This window comes from Mobula hypostoma, chromosome 21 (assembly GCF_963921235.1).
Source record: "Mobula hypostoma chromosome 21, sMobHyp1.1, whole genome shotgun sequence".
Taxonomy (NCBI): domain Eukaryota; kingdom Metazoa; phylum Chordata; class Chondrichthyes; order Myliobatiformes; family Myliobatidae; genus Mobula; species Mobula hypostoma.
In genome coordinates this window covers 20,622,355-20,645,461 of record NC_086117.1, presented here as the reverse complement: position 1 = coordinate 20,645,461, position 23,107 = coordinate 20,622,355, and the positions used below count along the sequence as shown (strand labels likewise).

The 23,107-nt window shown below is 38.8% G+C and overlaps 1 protein-coding gene across 5 annotated transcripts in view; it reads right to left on the bottom strand.

The window, feature by feature from the left end:
* Positions 1-23,107, bottom strand: part of kcnt1b (potassium sodium-activated channel subfamily T member 1b) — a 436,729-nt gene that overhangs the window by 162,911 nt on the left and 250,711 nt on the right. For all 5 annotated transcript variants that reach the window (XM_063073587.1, XM_063073584.1, XM_063073585.1 and 2 more), the window contains 5 exons: positions 21,285-21,333; positions 18,063-18,122; positions 14,866-14,940; positions 7,994-8,077; positions 5,241-5,335 (listed from right to left, as the gene is read on the bottom strand). In XM_063073587.1, the coding sequence (XP_062929657.1) occupies positions 5,241-5,335; positions 7,994-8,077; positions 14,866-14,940; positions 18,063-18,122; positions 21,285-21,333 (363 nt within the window). The remainder of the gene's footprint in view (positions 1-5,240; positions 5,336-7,993; positions 8,078-14,865; positions 14,941-18,062; positions 18,123-21,284; positions 21,334-23,107) is intronic.

Below are 23,107 nucleotides of genomic sequence, written 5' to 3'. Positions count from 1 at the left end.
CAATTTTGAATGGGGAAAATTTAAATCAGGCTCCCTTTATGCTATGGAGGGCCTCCATCTTAGTAAAAAACTATGAGTTGCAGTGCACATCCTTACACTAGACATAACATACATGCAAAATTTCAGATATCTAGTTTATTTTTATACTGACCAGTGCAGGAAATGAATATTCTATTTTATTATACAGTATATTATCAACATTATACAAATTAGAAAATTTCATTTGCATATATTTTTAGAATCATCTATTATTTATCAACAACACTCCTTCCCTAATGTGCAATGTCGTTGAAGGCAATTGCTACTGTCAAATCTGATTTTCTAGTACGGAACTTTCCATCACTTCAACTTTACCTCTCATAACACCAGGAAGAATTACTTTATATCAATGGCAGCAATTAACATTAAGTCACAAACCAAATTCCTACCTCTAGAGGTAAAACCTGACAATAGCTACCTATAGCATGTGAAGAGTTGGGAAGGTTGATAAGATAATAAGCTTCCTGACCAAGATTGTGTTTCATCTTCGATATACATAGGCACTTTTTCCTTTTATATTCACCAGAATGTCCACATCAGCATATAGTGAATCACAAGATATAAAACTATTCAATGCACATATATACTTAATCACTTAATAAGGATCATTGGTATTAGGAGGAATTGATTCCACTAATCTCCGTGTTATTTTTGATGTGATGATTAAGCCATGCATGAAAAAATCACTATTGCTTTGCTGACTCAATGGAGCAGAAATATAAACAGACTGCATATTATTGTGTAAATGGTCAGTGTTGACTATAATTCCTGTTATATTCCTGCGCAATATTTGGTTTCAATGATTTTAATACAATTGAATATTAGGCTACAAAAACACTTCCCTTTTAGTGCTGTCTTTCTGCAGTTCCCAGCCAATTCATATCCTAACAAGTACCAACAGATTTTTCGTGTTTCAGTAAACGTGTGGAACAACACTCCCAGGACACAATGCTGATAAGAAATTAAACTTCATGGTATAAAGATACCTCTTTAAAAAAAAACCTTTCACTTGCATAGCACCTATAATATAACAAAATTCCCCTGAGGTGTTTCAAGGATCCAGCTTCAATCAGTTAAAAGGTTAGACTGGAGAAGATATGTGAATCTCCACTGGTGAGCAAAAAGATGAGAGGAGATCCATCATGACTTTATTTGTTCCTTGAGCGAGAAACTGTTCCCATTAATAGGGAGCTGAAAGATCGGGGGCACAGATCTGAAATTTTGAGCAAAAGATAAAAGGCAGATCGAGGCAATTTTTAAAAATATATAAATGCTGAGATTCCTTATGATCTGGAATGTAGTGCATATAGGATGGTGTAAAGAGAATCAACCAGGGCTTTCAAAAAAACTAGCAAAGTATAAGAGAGAAAACAACTTTAGAGAAGCTAGCAATGGCTCAGTGGGCTAAGTCGCCTCTTTCTAATGCTATAACAATTCTATGACTACAAAAATTGTAACTTGGGCTTAGAGGGAAAAGTCATGATAAATAACAAAAGCTAGGTCAGAGGAAGTTATACGTACACATCAAAGAGGAACAATTGAATCTGTAAGGAAAATATATCCTCTTTCAGCATAATACCAATCGCAAATTTACTTTTGTTTGCACTGTGGCAGAACGAGAAGCAACCTTATGTGACTAGAAAATTACTCATCTCAAAAGCTTCTAATACACTAACAATCTGAGGGTGAACAAAGCATACCGCCTTACAAGATCAATTGAAGTATAAAAGAATTGAGGCACCATCACTAACAAGGCAATTGCACTGTAAGATCTGTTTCAGCCTTGAAGTTAGAATGGCATGATTACATTGCAAGAGCTTTGGGAATACACCAAATTGAGCACACCACATTTGATTGATTGTTTTTGTTTTCAGTTGATCATTGGTTTCCCAATGTTTTCTTTTGTCATGAGAACTTAAACTACTCTGCAGTTATTTTCAGCATTAAGGTTTAAATGACCAGATTATAAATACTTACTTTCTGATCATTGAATGTTAGTGTGAGCTGTCTTAGCTTTTAATTATTTAGGCTCAACATGAACTGATAGTATATGGGAATATATTAAGCTAAGTGACCCATCCGAACACTGGGCTGTAAAACCCACATTTGATTATAGCTTAAAACTAAGCGGTAATTATAATTAAACACAGAAATACAGCTAAAGGGTTACCTATATTCACAAACAAGTCACTTCATAATGTTAAGATACTTCACACTAAATTTTTAAATTAGAGCTCCTGGAAGTTTTAATCTTTTGGCAGCAGTTTTATTGGATCAGAATTGCAAATGTAACCAGCTTTTAAAACTTTCATTTATTTAGATATACAGGACAGAACAGGCCCTACTGAGCTGCACCGCCCAGCAACCCATGAGTTAACTCTAGTCTAATCACAGGACAACTTACAATGACCAATTATCCTACCAACTGGTATGTCTTTGGACTGTGGGAGGAAATACGCACAAACTTTCTTACAGATAACTACAGAATTGAACTGAGTTTTTAAATCCTAGTTTCTGCTTAGCAACTACAGTCCCTTCATTAGGTACACCTACTAGTTAATGCAAATATTTAATCAGCCAATTATGTGGCAGCAACTTAATGCGTAAAAGCATGCAGACATGGTCAAGAGGTCCAGTTGCTGTTCAGACTGAACATCAGAATGGGTAAGAAATGTGATCTAAATGACTTTAACCATGGAATAACTGTTGGCACCAGATGGTGAGGTTTGAGTATCTCAGAAACTGCTGATCTCCTGGGATTTTCACGCACCACAGTCTCTAAAGTTTACAGAAAATGGTGTGAAAAGCAAAAAAAAATCCAGTGAGCGGCAGATCTGTGGCGAAAATGATTTGTTAATGACAGAAACACGAGGAATTCTGCAGATGCTGGAAATTCAAGCAACACACATCAAAGTTGCTGGTGAACGCAGCAGGCCAGGCAGCATCTCTAGGAAGAAGTACAGTCGACGTTTCAGGCCGAGACCCTTCGTCAGGACTAACTGAAGAAAGAGCTAGTAAGAGGTACTAACTGAAGAAAGAGCTAGTAAGAGGACTAGCTCTTACTAGCTCTTTCTTCAGTTAGTCCTGACGAAGGGTCTCGGCCTGAAATGTCGACTGTACCTCTTCCTAGAGATGCTGCCTGGCCTGCTGCGCTCACCAGCAACTTTGATGTGTGTTGCTTGTTAATGACAGAGATCAGAGGAGAATGGTCAAAATGGCTTAAGTTTACAGGAAGGTGACAGTAACCCAAATAACCACACATAACAACGGGGATGTGTAGAACAGCATCTCTGAACACATCACACGTTGAACCTTAAAGTGGATGGACTACAGCAGCAGAAGACCACATTGGGGTCCACTGCTGTACCTGCTAAAGTGGACACTGAGTGTATATGGCTCGAAAATGGCTAATTCAATTCCTATGAATTGAATTCTTTAATATAAATATCTCAAAACAAAAGGGATTTTAAAATAAATCAAATATCTTAAATGAAACTCTGTATAATGTTCTTAAAGTTTATTTAAAATTGAGCATATTATTTACATCCTGTGAGAATTCTTTATTTTGATGGGCAACTCATTTCTTTCACACAGTCCCTTGTGATTGAGGATGACCGCTGCTACTGGTTTTGTGGAAACTGCGGACTTCTCCACAGATGGGGTAGGTTGATGAGGTGGTTGGATGTTGATTGTCACCAAGATGGTGCACTCCTCCCGCCACTTATGCAGTGATTCTGTGTGTCCTGAGTGCATGGCCAACACCATCCTGAATCCTCCACTTTTAGTAGTCATGCATCTGTGGTTCCCAAGGAATACCGGAGCGATGTTGCACATTTTCAAGAAAGCTTTCAGCGATTTCCTGAACCTTTTTTTGTTGCCTAGGTGATCTCTTCCCAGCACAGCACAGCTTGAAATATAATGCAACCAATTTCAAGACACCACAGCTGGGATCTCTGAACTAACACCTGGCACGTGGGGGTTTCTGAAATGAGCATTCTTCAAGTTTGGCTATAAACATGGTTACTTTGTGCCAGGTTCAAATTATATTGTATATGTTAGTTTGAGGTCAGTAAAACCTGTATTTGCAGAATACAATCAATGAATGATACCCTCACGTTAATTAAAGACAAATTGGTCGCTTTGATCTTTATCGTGCAGCATGTTGATTCTGTCTACACTTCCCAATGCTTTGAGAAAGCAGCTAACTTCATCAAGGTCCTTTCCCACCCTGGTCACTCTCTGTTCTCCCTTCTCCAGGTGGGCAGAAGATAAAAAATTGTGACAGCGACCAGACTGAAGGACAGCTTCTAGAACACTGTTATCAGACTCTTGAACAGGTCTCCCAAATACTAAATGATGAACTCTTGATCTTCCAATTAATGTCATTGTGACCCTTTCACTTATTTGTCATACAATTACGCAGCACGGAACCAGGCCCTTCCTAACTCATCCATGCTGACAGTGTTGCCCAGTTACCTCATCTCATCCGCCTCCATTTGGCCCACAGCCCAATAAACTCTTCCTATCCAGGTACTTAACTAGATAGCTTTTAAATGTTGCTAATGTATCTCAACCACTAATTCTGACAACTTATTCCAAATACATATTACTCTATATGAAAAAGCAGCCCCTGACGCCCCTTTCAAATCTATTACTACTGATTTTTAAACCTAAGCCTTCCCGCTTGTAATACCTCCTCCCTGGTAAAAAGATGATGCACTTTCACCCTGCCTATGCCCATCAATATCTCTATCATCCCTTAATCTCCTATGCTCCAGGGAATAATAATCAGGCAATCTGTCCTTGTAACTTAGGCTCCCACTAGCAACCTGCACTGCTCTTTCTCCGTAACTGCGACACTATACGCTGCATTCTGTTTTCTTTTTACTGCTTCACGGTAATTATGTATGGAATGATCTGTCCAGATGGCATGCAAAATTAAATCTTTTCACTGTATCTCGGTACATGTAACAATAGCAAAGCAATAAAGATTATTGGTAGGAATCAATATAACTTGTGCCAGAGTATCATCTTTGGTGGGCATACTGCATTGTAGGAGTTATTGTATTGCATATTAAGAGTGACAAATTCTAGATACTACCAAACATCAAAATATTATTACACCACAGCAGCATGTTTGATAGCCTGGAAAACTCAAGAATTAACATAATCAATGGTGCACAAAATATTTTCCCACTTACCCAGTGAACACAAGGCAGAGTAGAGTACAAATCAATATTGATACTTGGTTAAACATAGCAGACTGCGTTCTCTGAATGGCTCTGTGCAAATCGTTCTGCAGGGGTAGACAATATTTTTAGGAAATTCAGAGGATACAAATACAGATGAGAAAATGCTGCATATTTATCGAAAACAACTGATATTTTTCAAACTGTAAGGACTATTTCCATTTCTTTCATAATATAAGACCCCTCTGTTTATTGATTTATAACTGTAGGCTATGAAACTGAAACAATGCTAATTTCCAAGACATTCCTGCATCAAAATCAGCAACGGTAATAACTATACATAGTAGAGTAGTAGAACTACTAGGACTTGATGTTTCAATCCCTATGGTAAGTCAGCATTCTCAATGTTGGCAGTGGGCTTGGAGTGGTGACAAGGAGGGTAGGTACATCATCGGGGTCATCAGGTGGGCACCCTCCTTCTTTGACGTTTCGTTGATAAACCCACGATGCCTCTAGAGGGCTCAACGGTGCTACCTGGCATCCCAGATACACCCATCTCAGTTCCATACCCTCCTGTCTTCATCTTGCAGCCCAGTTGTTGTCTTTTCTTTTAATCCATATCCAATTGCTGCTTTCTTCTGCTGCATTTGACAAGAACTTGATTGCTTGTTGGAGGGAGTGACCCCTCACCCCCATCTTCAATAGACCGGTCGTAGATGTAGCAACGAATTCCCTGCATCCCACTTTTACAGGGAAAATCTTGGTCTTCCGGCCGTTATAGTATTTTAGGGACCAGGAGTGCCACAAAATATTTAACTAATATGGAGCATTTATTACAAGGAGATAATTCTATTTTTTTACATCCATCAATTGGTGAGGTGAAGGAGAAGACACAGAAACAATGAGCTGGGAAGATGGTTGGGTTTCTAGTAATGGAGGTGGTTACAGTAGTAGTTATCTGCTGTGATTCAAAAGGAGCATTTTCACTTAGTCAGAAACTAATGTACTGAAATATACTTCAAAGGTATAAGCAATAGCTCAAACATCAGTGCTCTGCTGAGAAGAGATGTTAAATGAAGGACCTAGCAGCCATCTACAATAGATACAAACAAAAATTTTTGTATTATTTAAGATTATTCTTCAGATATTCTGACCATGGCCTGAAATCCTCTTTGCCTCCCACTGAATATATGATCCTTCAACTGAGGCCTGCTACAATTTTGTGAGAGTGATATCTACTCTATAGTAGAAAGTTTGCAAGACAGAACAGAATTTCTAGCCCAACACCTCTTGCAGTGTGCCAGCCACAATGCTACTGAAGTGTCAGGTTGGATTTGTCCTTTGAATGTAAAACTTCCTAACTGAGAATTATAGAAAAGCCCAATCCTATAATTTAATCAGGGCACAATTTGAAAAAAAAATGGGGGAAAAAAGTTACAACTTTGATCACTGACATACTTCATTGATTCAGAAATTAACAGATACCTTACGAAGAAGGATGTAATGCTGAGGCTTTATAAATCTTTGGTGAGGCCTCACTTGGAGTATTGTGAGCAGTTCTGGGCCCATTATCTAAGAAAGGATGTAGTAACATTGGAGAAGGTTCAAAGGAGGTTCACAGAAATTATTCCGGGATTGAAAGGCTTGTTGTATGAGGAGCATTTGATAGCTCTGGACCTCTACTCACTGGAATTCAGAAGAATCACGAGTGACGTCATTGAAACTATCGAATGTTGAAAGGCCTCGACAGAATGAATGTGGAGAGGATGTTTCCTATGGTGGGGAATTTTAAGACCAGAGGACACAGCCTCAGAATAGAGGGGCGTTCTTTTAGAATGGAGATGAGAATAATTTCTTTAGCTAGAGAGTGGTGAAACTGTGGAATTCATTGCCACAGGCAGCTGTGGAAGCCAACTCATTGGATATATTTAAGGCAGAGGTTGATAGATTCTTGATTAGTCAGGGAATGAAGGGATGCAGGGAGAAGGCTGGAGATTGGGGCTGAGAGGCTGAGAGGGAGCCACGACGAAATGGTGGAGGAGACTTGAGGGCCAAATGGCTTAATTCTGTTCCTATATCTTTATGACCTTAGAAGTCTGCTTATAAAGTCGTTTTCACTACAGCCAAACAGTTCATCAAAATAACAGATAACAACTAATGAACAGAATCAATTAGCAATCTGTATGATTTGTTTATCTTTCCCCTAACTAAATAGCTAAGAATGTATGTTGCCTAGTTACTGCACTATATGTATTCCCTCTATATTAATCTGCAAATGCATGGCTAATTTTGCTAAATGTACTTCACTTTCAAAATATATACAGTGTGACAGATGTAATAAATCAGCACTTCCTGATCTGTATACGTTCCTGGTTCACTCACGCAAATTTTCACCACAAAAATCTCATTTCAATCTTTTAATAATATTTGAAATGATTTCTTTCCAATATCTAATTAAATAATGAAAAGCAAAATTGCAAATGCTTCTACAAAAATGGTTTCTTTTCAAATGTCTGTTTCCAAACTGTTAACCAGTCCCCTTTCTTTTTGGATAGAGCAAACCTATCACTTTTTGTATTTCCATTTTCTCTAAGTGTTCAACTAGTCAGTCTGATGATTAATGGCTGATAATCCAGTCACACGGTTGTTCATGAACCAAATTAGTTTCCAAAATTAAATTTCATTTTGGTTTTTGGTTTCAAAGATATACTTGTGGCTGTTGGTGACTACAGAAGGCAGGATAGAATTGATTAATGATTACTTACAATCATGTTCTCCAGTGCATGCTTGGCCAGCCAGCAGTTTAAAAATACTGGGATGAAAAGGTTTCTTAAGGGTGCCCAGAAAATCTGCAAAGACAGGAAAAAGGCAAACTCACACACAAATGAAACACATATCAAAAATTCCCATATAATATATAGATATAAGTCAGCAAATCAAGATGCTTTGTATGGAAACAGATGCTAGACTATATAGAGATGTGGAAGACTTTGCTCTGATATTCTTTCTTTTGTAAAAGAGGAGGGAGAAGTGCAGAGATGGAACTATTCAGTGACAGTTTCCAAAGGGTTCGTCCAAGGCAGCTAAAGTTCCTGCCACCAAATTAGGCATGAAAAAAGATGTAAAACAGTGACCAGAATTATAATTATTAAATCATAATTCAAAAATACAAATTATTTCTTTTGTATTTGTCTGTTCTAGAACAAACGTTAAGTTTTACAATTTCAGATCTTTGCCAAGTTATCAATGTACCGGATGAGGTAAATAGTCTGTACACAAGTATCATTTTCTACAGAAATATCTTTATGATTCATTCTATTAAGAAACTAAAATTATGAATGTATACTGTAAGATAGTATAACATTTAGCTTATTTTGACAGCACTATATTTTTAAGGATATTAGCTTTGGTAATGGAAAGAAAAGAAATTAGTTTAAATTTGACAAGGTAATTTCAACTGGAGGTAGATGTTTAGAAATTTGGGCGTTTTATGTTCAAAGCTTGACAAATATTAACATCAGGGCTCACACATATAGAAACCTTGTCTGGTGATGAACTGTGATCATGTCCAGTGAAAACTGGGAAAGTGATATCTTCCCAAGAGAACAGAAAGGGGAGCTGCGAGAGAACAAGGTAACTGAGAACTGCATAAGTAGTTTTATTTTATATTCCCATCACGAGAGGTGGAAATGGGTGAGTCTGGCCAACAGGGCTCTGGTGAGGCTGTATAGGCCAATCCCTGTACAGTGGATACAATGGACTGCAGAAATATTGATAACTCCAACCATAACATTGAATTTTGGGCAATGGAGATAGGATGTTATCAATGGCCTATGCTCCACTGGGAGCTAAGGGCCCATGAAGAAGAAGAAAAAGTATTACTACATAATTGTTCTGTGGCTGCCAATCACCTTCTCAGGTCATGTTTATAGTTTCAGTGACTTCATCCTATCAATAACATACATTAGATATGATAAGAACTGCATCCAATATTTTATAGGGAACTTATTTAGAGATTTAGCACGGAGTAGCCCTTCAAGCCGCACCACTCCTTGCAAAGGATGCTGAGATTGAACTCCAAGGCCCTGAGCCCTATTAGTGTCATACTAACCACCACGCTACAGTGGTGCCTATGGATATAAGCTGACATTCCCAGAGAATGGAAAGTGTGCTGATTATGAACTTTCTCTCTGAGTTGGACATTGTATCTAATGAGAAAAATTATACCTAACTGTACTTCAACGAGTTTTTAAATGAACTTAACATTTTGCACTTGATAGTTTTACAAATAGTAGAGTGATGACCAAGCCGGCTGGTGGCGTAGTGGCATCAGCGCCGGACTTCGGAGTGAAGGCTCCAAGTTCAAATCCAGCTGGCTCCCCAGACACGCTTTCAATCCATGCTGGGTTGAGCATTGAGCTAGCAAATCGACCTCGTAAAAAGAGAAATTGCCTGCTACAGAAGCATCAGCAGAAAAAAGTTGATGGCCTATGCTCTCTTGCGAGTTTAAAAGGCAATTTCCTTTTTACAGTGATGACCAAATAGATCCTTGTTAAAAATTTCAATTACCTGCCAATTAGAACAATGGTAAATTTATATTTCACTCTGGGGAGGAACACACTGACAACATGACACATTTCAACAACTGATAATATAAAACTCTCAAACTGGACTGCAATAAATCTTACCTTGACATAAAATATTTAAGACTTTGACCTTTGAAGTGATTGCTTAGACATAAAAAGCTGCGAATTATAATAGAGATTCAGCTTATGGATGATGCTTAGAGTGGAATAATGAAAAGCCTGACCAAGACTGCCCAACTGTGTACCTGATTGGGTTCTGAAAACCCATGCCAGTCAACTGGCTGGAGTGTTCCAGGACATCCTCCATCTCTCACTGCTGCAGTCTGAGGTTCCCACCTCCTTCAAAGGGGAAACAATCATACCGGTGACCAAGAGCAGGGTGAGCTACTTCGACTATCATCCAATTGCACTTACGTGTACTGTGATAAAGTGCTTCAAAAGATTGGTTATGGATAGCATTAACTCCTGCCTAGGCAACGTCATGGACCCATTGCAATTTGCCTACCACCACATAATGTCCACAGTAGACACAATCTTACTGGCTCTCCACTCAGCTTTAGAGCACCTAGACAACAGCAAAACTTACATCAGGCTACTGTTTATTGATTACAGCTTCACATTTAACATTATAGTCCCTTTAGTATTAATCAACAAGCTTCAAAACCTGGGCCCCTGTACCTCCCTCTACAACTGGATCGATTTCCTTATCAGGAAACCAGTCAGTGCCGATTGGTAATAACATCTCCACCTCACTGACAATCAGCACAGGTGCATCTCAAGGATATGTGCCTAGCCCACCGCTCTACTTCGTCTAAATACAGCCCAGAACACCACTGGTGTTGGTAGAATCTCAGATGGTGATGATGAGGTATGAAGGAGTCTGGCTGGTTGGCTGTTTGAGTGGTGTTACAGAAACAGCCTCGTACTCAATGTCAGCAACCCAAAGACTTAATTGAGGACTTCAGGAAGAAGACGTTGGTAGAACATGCACCAGTCCTCATCTAGCAGTCAGTAGTGCAAAGAGTGAGCAGCTTCAAGTTCCTGGGTGTCAACATTTCAGAGGATCAACCCTGGGGCCTACACATTGGTGCAATCACATAGAACTCCTTCATTAGGAGATTGAGAAGATTTGTTACATTGCCAAAGAGTCTTGCAAATTTCTATAGATGTACAGTGGAGAGCATTCTGACCGGTTGCATCTCAGTCTGGTATAGAGGATTCAGAGCACATGATCGTGAGAGGTTACACAGCTTTATGAATTCTGCCAGCTCCACCATGAGCACAACCCTCCCTACCATTGAGGACACTGTCAGGAGGCAGTGCTTCTAAAAGATAGGATTCATTACAAAGGACAGTCACCATTTCTTGCACTGTATTGCTGCCATAAATCAAAAAAATTCACAAGATATATCAGTGATAATAGACCTGATTCCAATTCTGCAACAGAGGTTCATATATGAAGTGTCAAAGTTGGACTCCTCAACTACACATTATAACAGACACACCAATGGAGTTGTTGCCATGGTTAGAAACTGCTTTTCAAAACATTTCACTGCCTTTACACAGACTCTGTAATGATTCTATTGAGGTCTTATCAAACACAGACTCTGTAATGATTCTATTGAGGTCTTATCAAATCCAGTATCCTTAAAAGCTTAGAGAAATAAGGAAATTAAATTGCAGAAAATTAATTTAATAGAGATGGCATCTCCTTCAGAAATAGTTGCTGCCGGAAACTAATACAGCAGAGATTTTCAAAAATTTAAAAAGTGTTTTCTTTATATTAAGAGATCTATACTTAGCAAGTATAGATCCCACAAGCATTAATCCCACTGGCAGTTTGATTAGCTCTGTACTACAGAAAGATCTGATAACAAAATGCAGTGACTGAAAGACTGGGTACGTCACGAAAAACCATTTTGTTTTTTGTAACTTCAGTGTATAAAATCAGAAAATTGGACAATACAGCACAGTACAAGCCCTTCAGCCCACAACATTGTGCCGACCTGTATAAAACTATTCCACGATCCATCTAACCTTTCCCTCCAGCACAGCCCATAACCCTCCCTATCCCTTTTGAAACATCTAAACCCTGGATCATTCAGCAGCCATTCCTGTCTTTATGACTGCCAAGTCTCAGTAATGGCCACAGCATTGTAATTCCATTTACCGCTCTGTGCTCTCAGTTCACCACCGTTATTCTTAACTTCTCACATTAAACACATTTCAACCCTTCTAATTGACTACATTTATACCCTATCCACTGCCCCTAACTTTCCTCAATCTCTCTACACATTGTAACTACCTTTATACCAACTGCTCCATGCCAACTTACTTTAAGCCCTCCCCAAAAGTTCCAGAAAACTTGCCCGCAAGGATATCGGTCCCTCATGGGTTCAGGTGTAACCCTTCCCTTTGGCATAGATGACACATTTCCCTGAAGAGATCCCAATCTGAAATAAATCTGCCCCCTGCACCAATTCTTCAGCCACACCTTAGCCTGCTGTACCTTCCTATCCTTATCCTTACTGGTGTGTGGCACAGGAAAGCAATCCAGAGATGACTAAGATTGAGGTCCTGCTTTTTAGGTTCCTTCCAACTCTCTATATTCAGTCTTCAAGACCTCATCCCTTTTCTTAGCTATTTCATTGTTAACAGTGCATTCCACAACATCTGGCTGACATGTACCACAGCCAGTTCAGAGTTTTGTTCATGTCCACAGGTGCCCAAGTGATTTGTGACAATTTTATACAAATTTAAAATTCAAAATGTTAGAAACACTTGGCAGATCAAGTGGCATTTGTGGAGAGAAAAAAAGCTAACGTTTCAGGTCAAGATCAGTAAAGTCTGGATGAAATATTATTTATGTCAAATGTTATGGAACATTGAAGTGGAAAAGAAATAAAGAACTGGAAGAGAGACCTCGGTAATATGGCAAAGCCCCAGTTTAGCTGTTAATAGGTCATATTAAACCTTATGTATTATTAAGTGCATATGCAGTTACATTCAAGAACACAGGAAATATCAATTATACTTTGTATATGCTTAAATAACATGTGAATACTGTTTGTAAGTCTATTACTTTCAAAAAAAAACAACAGTTCCTGGAACTAAGTGTAGTTAGAAATGCTCTTATGTGAAGTCTGGATTGCATCAGGGAGGGAAGTAAACAAATGCAATCTTGCAATTAGGATACAATTATTTATTTAGAGATTTAGAGTGAATGTTTTACTTTAATATGAAATTAGTTGTACACAAAATTATATCTGATGTGATTCCAAATATTTAACAAAACAACTTTTTTGAAATTGACCACATTAACCACCAAAAACTTGTGCCATGAGTTGTGGGTAGCTAAAACATTTTCTATTGAGTGCTTAGGTCAAGCATGGCATTATCACATGCAGAATAAACGTACAACTCCATCCCAGCAATAAGCAACTTCTGTTCCAGGGGTACAACACCCTTGCTGTGTGTTACCCATCATTTTTCTAAGACAGGTTCTCAAGTGTGTTCTTGTACTGCCTGCATTTGTTCACCAAAATAGTTCCAATGACCCCAGTGCATTGAAGGATGTGTCACTACAAAGGAGAGAATTACAAACAAAACAAATTTTCCTTCTAACCTCAAACAAAACCGTTCTGATGATTCAAAAGTTGGTGGAGTTGCAGACAGTGAAGGTGGTCATCAAAGGATACAACAGCATATAGATCAGTTACAGATATAGTCATAGTAGTCATAGTCATACTTTATTGATCACGGGGGAAATTGGTTATCATTACAGTTACACCATAAATAATTAAATAGTAATAAAACCATAAATAGTCAAATAGTAATATGTAAATTATGCCAGGAAATAAGTCCAGGACCAGCCTATTGGCTCAGGATGTTTGACCCTCCAAGGGAGGAGTTGTAAAGTTTGATGACCACAGGCAGAAATCACTTCCTATGACGCTCTGTGTTGCATCTCGGTGGAATGAGTCTCTGGCTGAATGTACTCCTGTGCCCAACCAGTACATTATGTAGTGAATGGGAGACATGTCCAAGATGGCATGCGACTTGGACAATATAGGTGGAGAAGTGTCAGGTGGAGTTTAATCTGGGCAAGTGTGAAGTATAGCACTTTGGGAGGTTAAATGTAAGGGGAAAGTAGACAGTTAATGGCAGAATTAAGATACAAAAGGATCATGTGGGTCCACACCTATACTGCCCTGCAAGTGGCAATGCCAATATAAAGAGGTAAAGGTGGCATATGTCTCACTTGCCTTCATTGCTAAGGCATAGAGTCCAAGAGTCAGTAGTCATGTTGCAGTTCAATAAAACTTTACTCAGGCCGCATTTGGAGTATTGTGTTCAGTTCTGGTTGTCCCATTATAGGAAGGATGTAGAAACTTTGTAAATGGTTCAGAAGAGCTTTACCGGGATGCTGCCTGGATTAACAGGTATTAGCTATAGAGAGGTTGGACAAAGTTGGATCATTTCCTCTGGAGCATCAGAGGCTGAAGAGAGCCTAAATAAAGTTACGAAAGGCACAGATAGCATAGACAATCAGAATAATTTTCTCAGGATAAAAATGGTGACACGAGAAGGCATAATTTTAAGGCAAGAGGTTTAAACAGGGTGTGCGATGCAAGTGAGTTTTAGAGTGGTCAGTGCCCGGGCATGTTATGCATATTGGTGGAACTAGATACAATAGTGCTGTTTAAGAAGCACTTAGTTAAGCAAATGAACACACAGGGAATGGAGGGATATGGATCAGGTACATGCAGAAGGAATTAGTTTAATTTGCCATCCTGCTCAGCACAGACGTCGTGCTGTACTATGAATGATCACTGACCTGAATGTTAACTCTTTCTCTCCTGTCTGCTGAATATTTCAGTACTTAGTTTATAGGTTCACCAGCAGCTGGATTAGGATTGTTAAAATTTTATTTCACATGAATCTCTGACATCTTTTTAAGCTTTTCTAATAGTAGCTACATAACTATATTAAAGTAGCTGAGCTAATTGGTGGCTTGAAAAATCAGAAGAGCATATTTTACATTTACTTACTGTGACAATGAAAGGAACAGTGTTGATCATTTCAAGGATAAAAGGAACTCGGAAAATCTGTTCCCATATATTTCCCTGCATAAAGCAAAATGCAGTCAATTAATATTACATTATTTCTTTACATGGGTTCAACTGCTACCAACTTTGAAACTCACTAGACCACTCCACGAAGTGGCTACAAAATGCTGCAGTGCTATCTCACTAATACAATGCCTCATCAAACACTGAGAGCATGGAATCAATGACTTTATTTATTGGTCAATTTGCTTTGTTGTTCTCTGGTCTACTAATTTTATTACCGGGAAATGCAAGCACTCTGAACCAAACTTCCACATTATCTCAATGAAACCGATATTGAGATGATTTAAAGATACATTTAAATTGTTAGATTCCAGTTAATTTCAAGGTGTGTAACCACATAAGCAAGGATAACAAGGAAAAATCACTTCCAGCACATGACAAAAATCACAATTTAATCCCCGTGCATTGACTCAATTGTGATAACTGTAATAGTTTGATTACTGTAACAAGTTAATTAATTTGATATTTTGTCCTATGAAGCAGAATCTCTTCAGCATTTTATATCTTTTAGAAATTATTCACAATACGGCAACTCTGGTAACTTAAAATGTTAGAACTGACCATCCAAGGTAGGTTTGAAATTTAGTATCCATTTGCCCTTATTTTTACCTTTATTCTAATAAACAGTAATCTATCTTTAAACTGTGCTTCAATTCAAGACCTCTGATTAATAACACAAGAATGCCAAGATTATTAAAAGACTGTATAGTACATGTACTACATGGAAAAACTGCACTTATTCTACTACAGCTCTCTTTTGTGCTGTGAATAGCTGTAGAAAAATGGATCTCAGTATTTTGTAATGTTCTTTAGAGAACTGTTAAGTATGACTAATGACCACTCTGATTTTACTGATAACATCTAAGATTGCTTGGCTGAATCTACAGAGCCTGATTCCCTTCTTTCCTCAACTGACAGTCTGCAAAAATTCTTATTTGTTGAATATTGAAGAGACCATAAAACCATATGTGGGTTACACAGCAGAAAATTTTTTTAGTGGACCTTTCTAAGAGCACATACTCAGGTTCCTCTAAAAATCAGAGATGCTACACTCAAAAATCAGGATGAATAAATTTATTGAACACTGCCAGAAAAAAATATTTGCATGAGTATTCAGTTATATTTTAGGGCACTGGCAATATTCCCATGGAGTCCCAATTAATGCAGTTGGTAAAGTATCAATAGGAATATCTCCCAACGAAAATTGTATTTGTGCATATTAACCAGTAGATAGATTAGAAGAGAATTACGTAAGAAGCAGAATGCAGTTCCCATCTTAACAGCAAAAGGAAGTGAGAAGGAAAAGTTGATGCATCCTCATTGGACGTCTTACTAGGCGATATAGTTTGATGCTTCCAAGATACTGACCTTGCTGATACATTGAGACATGGTAAGGAAGGTGCACAGGCTTAAACCATTGGGTATAAAAGAAGGCAGAAGTCAGTAAAGTTAAAAGTGGATATATGTGAATAAGGAAGAAAAATAATCAGGATGAGTGGAGGGGAGGATAAATATTTAGAGGTAAACTTGGAAGGTAGAGATAGGGTAAGTAAATTTTATGGGGTTGTTGCCAGGACCAGACAGCCTGAGTAATAGGGAGAGGCTGGCCAGGCTAGGTCTTTGATCCTTGGAATGGTGAAGGTTAAGCAGAAACCTTAACAAAGTGTTTAAAGTTATGAGAGGCTTAGTTAAGGTGGACAGGGAATGGTCCTTTCCCCAGAATAGGGGAGTCCAGATCAAGGGGGTATATGTTTATGGTGAGAGGGGTAAGATTTAAAAGGGATCTGGAGGCAACCTTTTCACACAGAGGGTGATGAGGCATGGAATGAGCTGCCAGAGAAAGTGTAAAGCTAAGAGCAGAGATTCCCAACCTGGGTTCTGTGGAGTCCTTGGTTAATGATAGGAGTCAATGGCATTAAAAGAAAAGGCCAGGAACCCTTGGCTTAGAGGAATATATGGGAAAATTGGGATTAGCTAGGAGAGCATCATGGTTGGCATAGACTGGCTGGGTCGTTGGGCCAGTATTGACACTGTATTCCACTATTACTGAATTTTACTACATATTATTTGTACGAGGGGGAAGGGGGGGAGAGAGGGGGGAGAGAGGAGGGAGGAGAGAGAGACACACCACACAGCTGGTTCAAAACTGATAGATCGTTAGGATTATTTTGCCTGGGGTAAATAAAAGAGTGAAACACATTTGTGCAGTAGCAACAACTCTTTAATGCACGTAATTCTCATCTAAATGAATAAAAATCCCTGTCAAATGTTAGAACTGTTATGTGAACAGCTGTGAGTTATGGTAAGTCTGTTCATATGTGAGGCCTCATAAATTCACCCAATGGTTCTGTTCCAAAAGCTCTTCAGGATGCTTTACTTATGCTTTCAATTATCACATATTGCCTCCTTGTCAGATTTATTCACATCAACAATTTCTCTTCCATTCAGCAGTCATGGACTGCTGCATTGACCTTCTTCTGTATGTTTACTAAAGGTTCTCTTAAAAATAATTAAGAAATCTGATCAACAGACAAAACACTATAAATTTCAATTATTTATTGGAACTCCATTTATTCACCACTAGGATCTCATTTCAAATTCTGTCAGGGCAGCAGCCTGTGTCGTACTGTTCTATATTCAAAAGTTCTATAACAAATAAAATAAATGGCACCTCCCTAAATATTGGTAAAGATAGTTTCTATAAGTGCCATCCACAGTGTGCGGTCTATCTGAACGACCACCATCTTCATCAGCTTTATGAGGAAATTATGAGCATTATGAGCATTCAATATAATACAAAGGGGGATCATAACTCTGGAAACTACAGCAAAAGGGACTGTCAGATACCTCTAACAATTTTTATTAAGGTTACGTCAACTGTGTGGTACTGATGTCTGGCTTTTCCAGAGTGCAGAACAATGGTTGGTGAAACACTAAGTCCACCAACAAATGTGAACAAACGTTCCAATAAACCCAATGGAATCAAAAGAATATTAAAAGATCGAGAATATATGGCCATCAGTTCTTGCATCAGAATTTGGTTTAATATTTTTTAAGCTATTTACCTTTTAAAGATGGCCTAATTTTTTTTGTTCATTAGTTACACAAATTCTTACCTTGTAACTCAGATATGTGAGAAGCATGGTCTCCAGGAAACTAATTAAAGCCACTGTAACCTGTGGGATAGATAAATGTCATGGTTATGAATTAATTTGCTCTCTTGTTTGAATAAAGTTAAATGAAAATGCTCTATTTCTCCTTAAACATAGTAAGAAAAATCAGTCTGCAGCATTCTAATATAGAATGTGTCAGTTATAATTACTGCTACGTGATCAGTTAAAGTTGCTGCCAAACCAATACCTGATCTTAAAATTTTAATTTTATATATATAGATTCTCATTTCTTCTGAATTTAATCACAGTTAGGAGATTTTTAAAAAATCTAAAAATGTTTTGCACTTATTTTCTGTTGTACCTCTGCATTCTTGCTCTTAATTCCAGGTTAACAACAAGAACGGTGGCGAAGTAGTGGCATGGTAGCGCAATGCTACGACTGCGAGAGCAACCTGAGCTGCCGTATGGAGTTTGCCTGCTCTCCGTCAACATGTGGGTTTCTTCTGGATGCTCCAGCTTCAAACCACATTCCAATGGTCTACAGGTTAGTAAGTTTATTTATTTATTTAGAGATACAGTGCACAACAGGCCCTTCTGGCCCAGCAACCTACCTATTTAACCCCTTCCTAATCACAAGACAATTTACAAATAACCAACTAACTGATACATCTCTGGATAGTGGGAGGAAACTAGAGTACCTGCTCACAGGAAGGACATACAAACTTTCTTACAGACAGCGCTGGAATTGAACTCCAAAGTCCGACGCCCCGAGATGCATCAGCATTGCACTAACCGCTGCACTACCAAGGTGCCTCAGGTTAATTGGTCACATAAGTATAATTAGATGGTGCAAGCTCATTGGGATGGAAGGCCACATTATTGTGCTATTGCTCCAAATAAAAGCTATAAAATAAACCATTCCCACTGTCTCTTTCTGTGGCTCAATTAAAATTAATGTAACCATTTTGATTTGGAATTTGCATATCTTAGTGAGGATGTTTCAAGACTATTATTGAAATCTTCATTGCTTTTCCTAATCTCACATACTGTAGATGCCCTGCAGAGGTGCCCTTGCTGATCAAATGCCAGATAAGAGGAACTCTGCCCTGTGGTCAGCAAGTTAAAAGCAGGTGATATCACTGAATGGAAAGTCTAAGCAGTATTTACATTAGCAATTTATCACTTTTACATCTTTGTCAACAAAAGGAAACTCACTTGATTAACTCCTGAGCCATCACTACTGTTGCCTCGATTTGAATGTGATCCATATTAACTGGATTTTCTACATCACTTCTATGTATTCATGTTCCTCCGAGAGGACCACAACATTATCATAGGGTTTAGAGGTTTGCGTGCCTCACTGACCCAGAGAGCTATATTGGCTGGAGATAGGGCCTTGTGCTTTGGCCCTTGGTAGGTCACCCATGCCAAACAGGTCAAAGGGTAGAGGCCAGACTAAAAGTGGTCTACCAGTCCTCCTGGTTCAGGGGTTCAGCTCAGGGCTAACAACCCTGTCTGGTCAAAAAAACTATTGCTACGGAAACAGCATAAAATATCATTAACAGACAGAAACACCAGCCCTAAACACCAAGTAAGTTCTACATATTTTAATCTTGGGCATGCTTGAAGAAAGAATTTATGAACTGTCCTTAATTAGTGCAAAAGACAGACAGACTTTCCATAATTCTCCTAGTTTTCCAAGTAACATTAAGTAAAAATCAAAAAACAGCAAAATGCTGGAAATAAAATAATAAAATGTTTGAAACACTCAGCAAGTCAGGCAACATCTGTAAAAGAGAAACAGCTAACATTTCAGGTCTGACGCCTTTCACATTAAGTCTGGACCAGCTTGGTAACTAGTACAATGAAGGTTTGGTGCTTTGAGTTCTAATGAAAGGTCACAGCCCGAAAAGCCAACTCTTTGTTCCTCTCCATAGATGCTGCCCAACTTATTGAGTTCCTTCAGCATTTTGTATGTGCTACTTTGGTATTTTGAAACTGGATAAAGCACATTTTTAGAGCAAACAACAGCAGGTTTCCCACTTCACTTGAATCATATGCACTATTATTCCAATTTTGTCTATATTTTAAAAATAATTATGTAAAACAGTGATCCATTTCCAACACATGTTTGGGGAAGATACTTGTGCACACTTTAATTTTATTCCAGGAATAAAAGCATGATAGTTACTGTGAATTGTCTGTTGGGTTGAGCTTTGCACATGAAGAAAATCCCAGTGATGCACTGGCGAGAAATGTAGGTAGAAGGAAAGTATTGCTGGTTCAGTGTTTTCCTACAATCAGAATAACTGTATGTTTGAGTGATTACATAATAGCATGTTCAGAAATTTATCAACAAAGGAGAAGGGGAGGGTGAAGTATGAAGCTGGGAGGGAATAGGTGGAAGAGGTAAATGGCTGAAGAAAGAGTCGGTTATTGAAGATAGTGGACCATAGAAGAAACAGAAAGAGGGGAACCAGAAGAAGGTGATGGGCAGGTGAGAAGAAGGGGTGAGAGAGTAACCAGAATAGGGAATGGGTAAGGGGGGGGGGAATTACGGAAGTTCGAGAAATCAATTTTCATGCCAACAGGTTGGAGGCTACCAGACGGAGTATGAGGTGTTGCTCCTCCAACCTGAGTTTGTCCTCATCATGCAATAGACGAGTCCCACATGGGCAGACATTTCAGAATGGGAATGGGAAGTTGAAATGAAATGGGAGCCACAGGGAGATTCTGCCTTTTGCGATAAATAGAGCGAGGATGCTTGACAAAGCGGGCCTTCAGTCAGGTCCCCAATTGAAGCAGTGCATTATTTTCCGATCTTTCTTAGCTAGGAGACAGTCTTGCCCCTGGAAAGCATGGCTTGTAGCTAAATGTGATGCACAGTAGAATAGTAACATGTGATTCACTGAAGTGGTACGTTTATAACCACTGAAACTGTAAATGAAGTGCAGAATTGAACATCATCCCATCTCTCAAATCAATTTCCTAATCATACGTACATACCAAAGAATGTCAATGAGCTCTTCATGATAGATGTAGAATTTGTTATGTTGCCTATTTCGAAGATATACTCAACCCAATAAACTCTCCAACAGAACGAAAATATTCAAACATATATGCTTGAACCAATTTTATAAAAAGAACCCAGTTGTACTTTTGTACAAATAGAGAATGGAGTTAATCTTTCCTGCTATTAAAGTCAGTTTTTATTTCTTCACCCACCTGAATTCCCCAAAGTGACAGACTTCTGTTTACCCAAAGTATAGGTGCCCTGTAAGTATAAAAAAGAGCAAAAATTGAAATCAAGTTGACCTTTTAAATGTTAGTCTTAACCGATGAGACATACTGCAACTGTATTTCACTTCTCTATGACATTGGAATCTTGCCAGTTCTGTGGAAACTATACAAATCTAAGGTCATGGAGTCAGAATTTTAAAAAAGCAAAGAAACTGGATCATCATCCCAGCACATCCAGAGCTTTTTGCCCATCTAAACTAATCCCATTTTCCTCTATGAGGTAGTTATCTTTCTATGCCTTGCCTTTTTAACTGCTATGTCTGCATGTCTGTTAAATATAGCAGTTGCACCTAAATCCACCACCTCTCTGTCAGCAAGTTCCAGTTATCTATCAATCAGTGTAAAAACTTTCCCTTCAAATCTTCTTAATTTCACGTCAAATCTATGCCCTCTTAAGATTCATAGATCACTATATTCCCTTCAGCCCAGACAGTCCATGCCAGCTATGGTGTCTACCCAGCTAGTCCCAATTTCCTGTGTTTGGCCCACATCTCTCTCTAAGGTACTCTTCCAAGTACTCTTTAAATGATAATATTGTACCTGCCTCAACCACTTCCTTGGACAGCTCATTCCATACACTTACCACCTTCTGCATGAAAATATTACCCCTCAGTCCCTTTTAAACCTTTCCAATTTCACCTTAAACCTATGTCCCTAGTGTTGGACTCCCCTACCCTGGGGAAAAGACTGCTACTGTCTACCTTATCTATATTCCTCATAATTGTAAACACTTCTATAAGGTTGCCCCTCATCCTCCTACATTCCAAGGAATAAAGACCTAGCCTGGCTAACCTTTCCTTAAAACTCAGGTCCTCTAGTCCTGACAACATCCTCCTAAGTAACACACACAAAATGCTGGAGGAACTCAGCAGATCAGGCTGAATATGGAAATGAATAACCAGTTAATATTTCAGGCCGAGACCTTTCTTCAGAACTAGAAAGGAAGAGGGGAGGGTGCCAGAATAAAAGGGTGGGGGGGAGGGGAAAAGGAAGATAGCTAGAAGGTGATAGGTGAAGCCAAATGGGTAGGAAAGGTAAAGGGCTGGAGAGAAAGGAATCTGATAGGACAGAAGATCCTCCTCCTAAATCTTTTTTGCACCATTTCCAGTTTCACCACATCTTTCCTATAACAGTGACCAAAACTGTGCATGGTATTCAAAGTGCAGTCTTACCAACAACTTTTGCAATTTCATGGGGGATTCGGCAAACTAGACTAATGGGAGTACCAGTATAGCCATTGCTAGGGGCGGACGCTGTGTCAAGGCCTGACAGTGGAAGATAAACCCATGCTCGGTTCCATTACTCCCTGCCAATTAAAGTGTCAAGCAAGGTTAAAACCAAGGCTGAGAGCGGAAAACAAATAGGTGTTGAGCACCATCTGCCTGCGTTTGATCCGTCTCCCTCTCTTCTTGCTACTACTGTTGGGAAGAAGGTGCAAGAATCTTGGGTCCCATGCCACCAGGTTCAGAAGCAGTTGTTGCTCTATGGCTAACAGGCTCCTATACAGGCCTCAGTGCTAAACGGACTCCACAGCTGTGTACCCACTTTCAGGAACTCTGCAGTTCATGTTCCATATGTTACTTGTTTACTCTTTTATCCCCACTATTTGTGCAATTTGTCCTCTTTTGCATATTGGATATGTGGTGATCTTTGTTGTGTGACTTTTTTTGTGAATTCCATTGTGTTTCTTTGTTTTGTGAGTACCTGTAAGAAGATAAATTTCAAGGTTGCATATGGTATACATACTT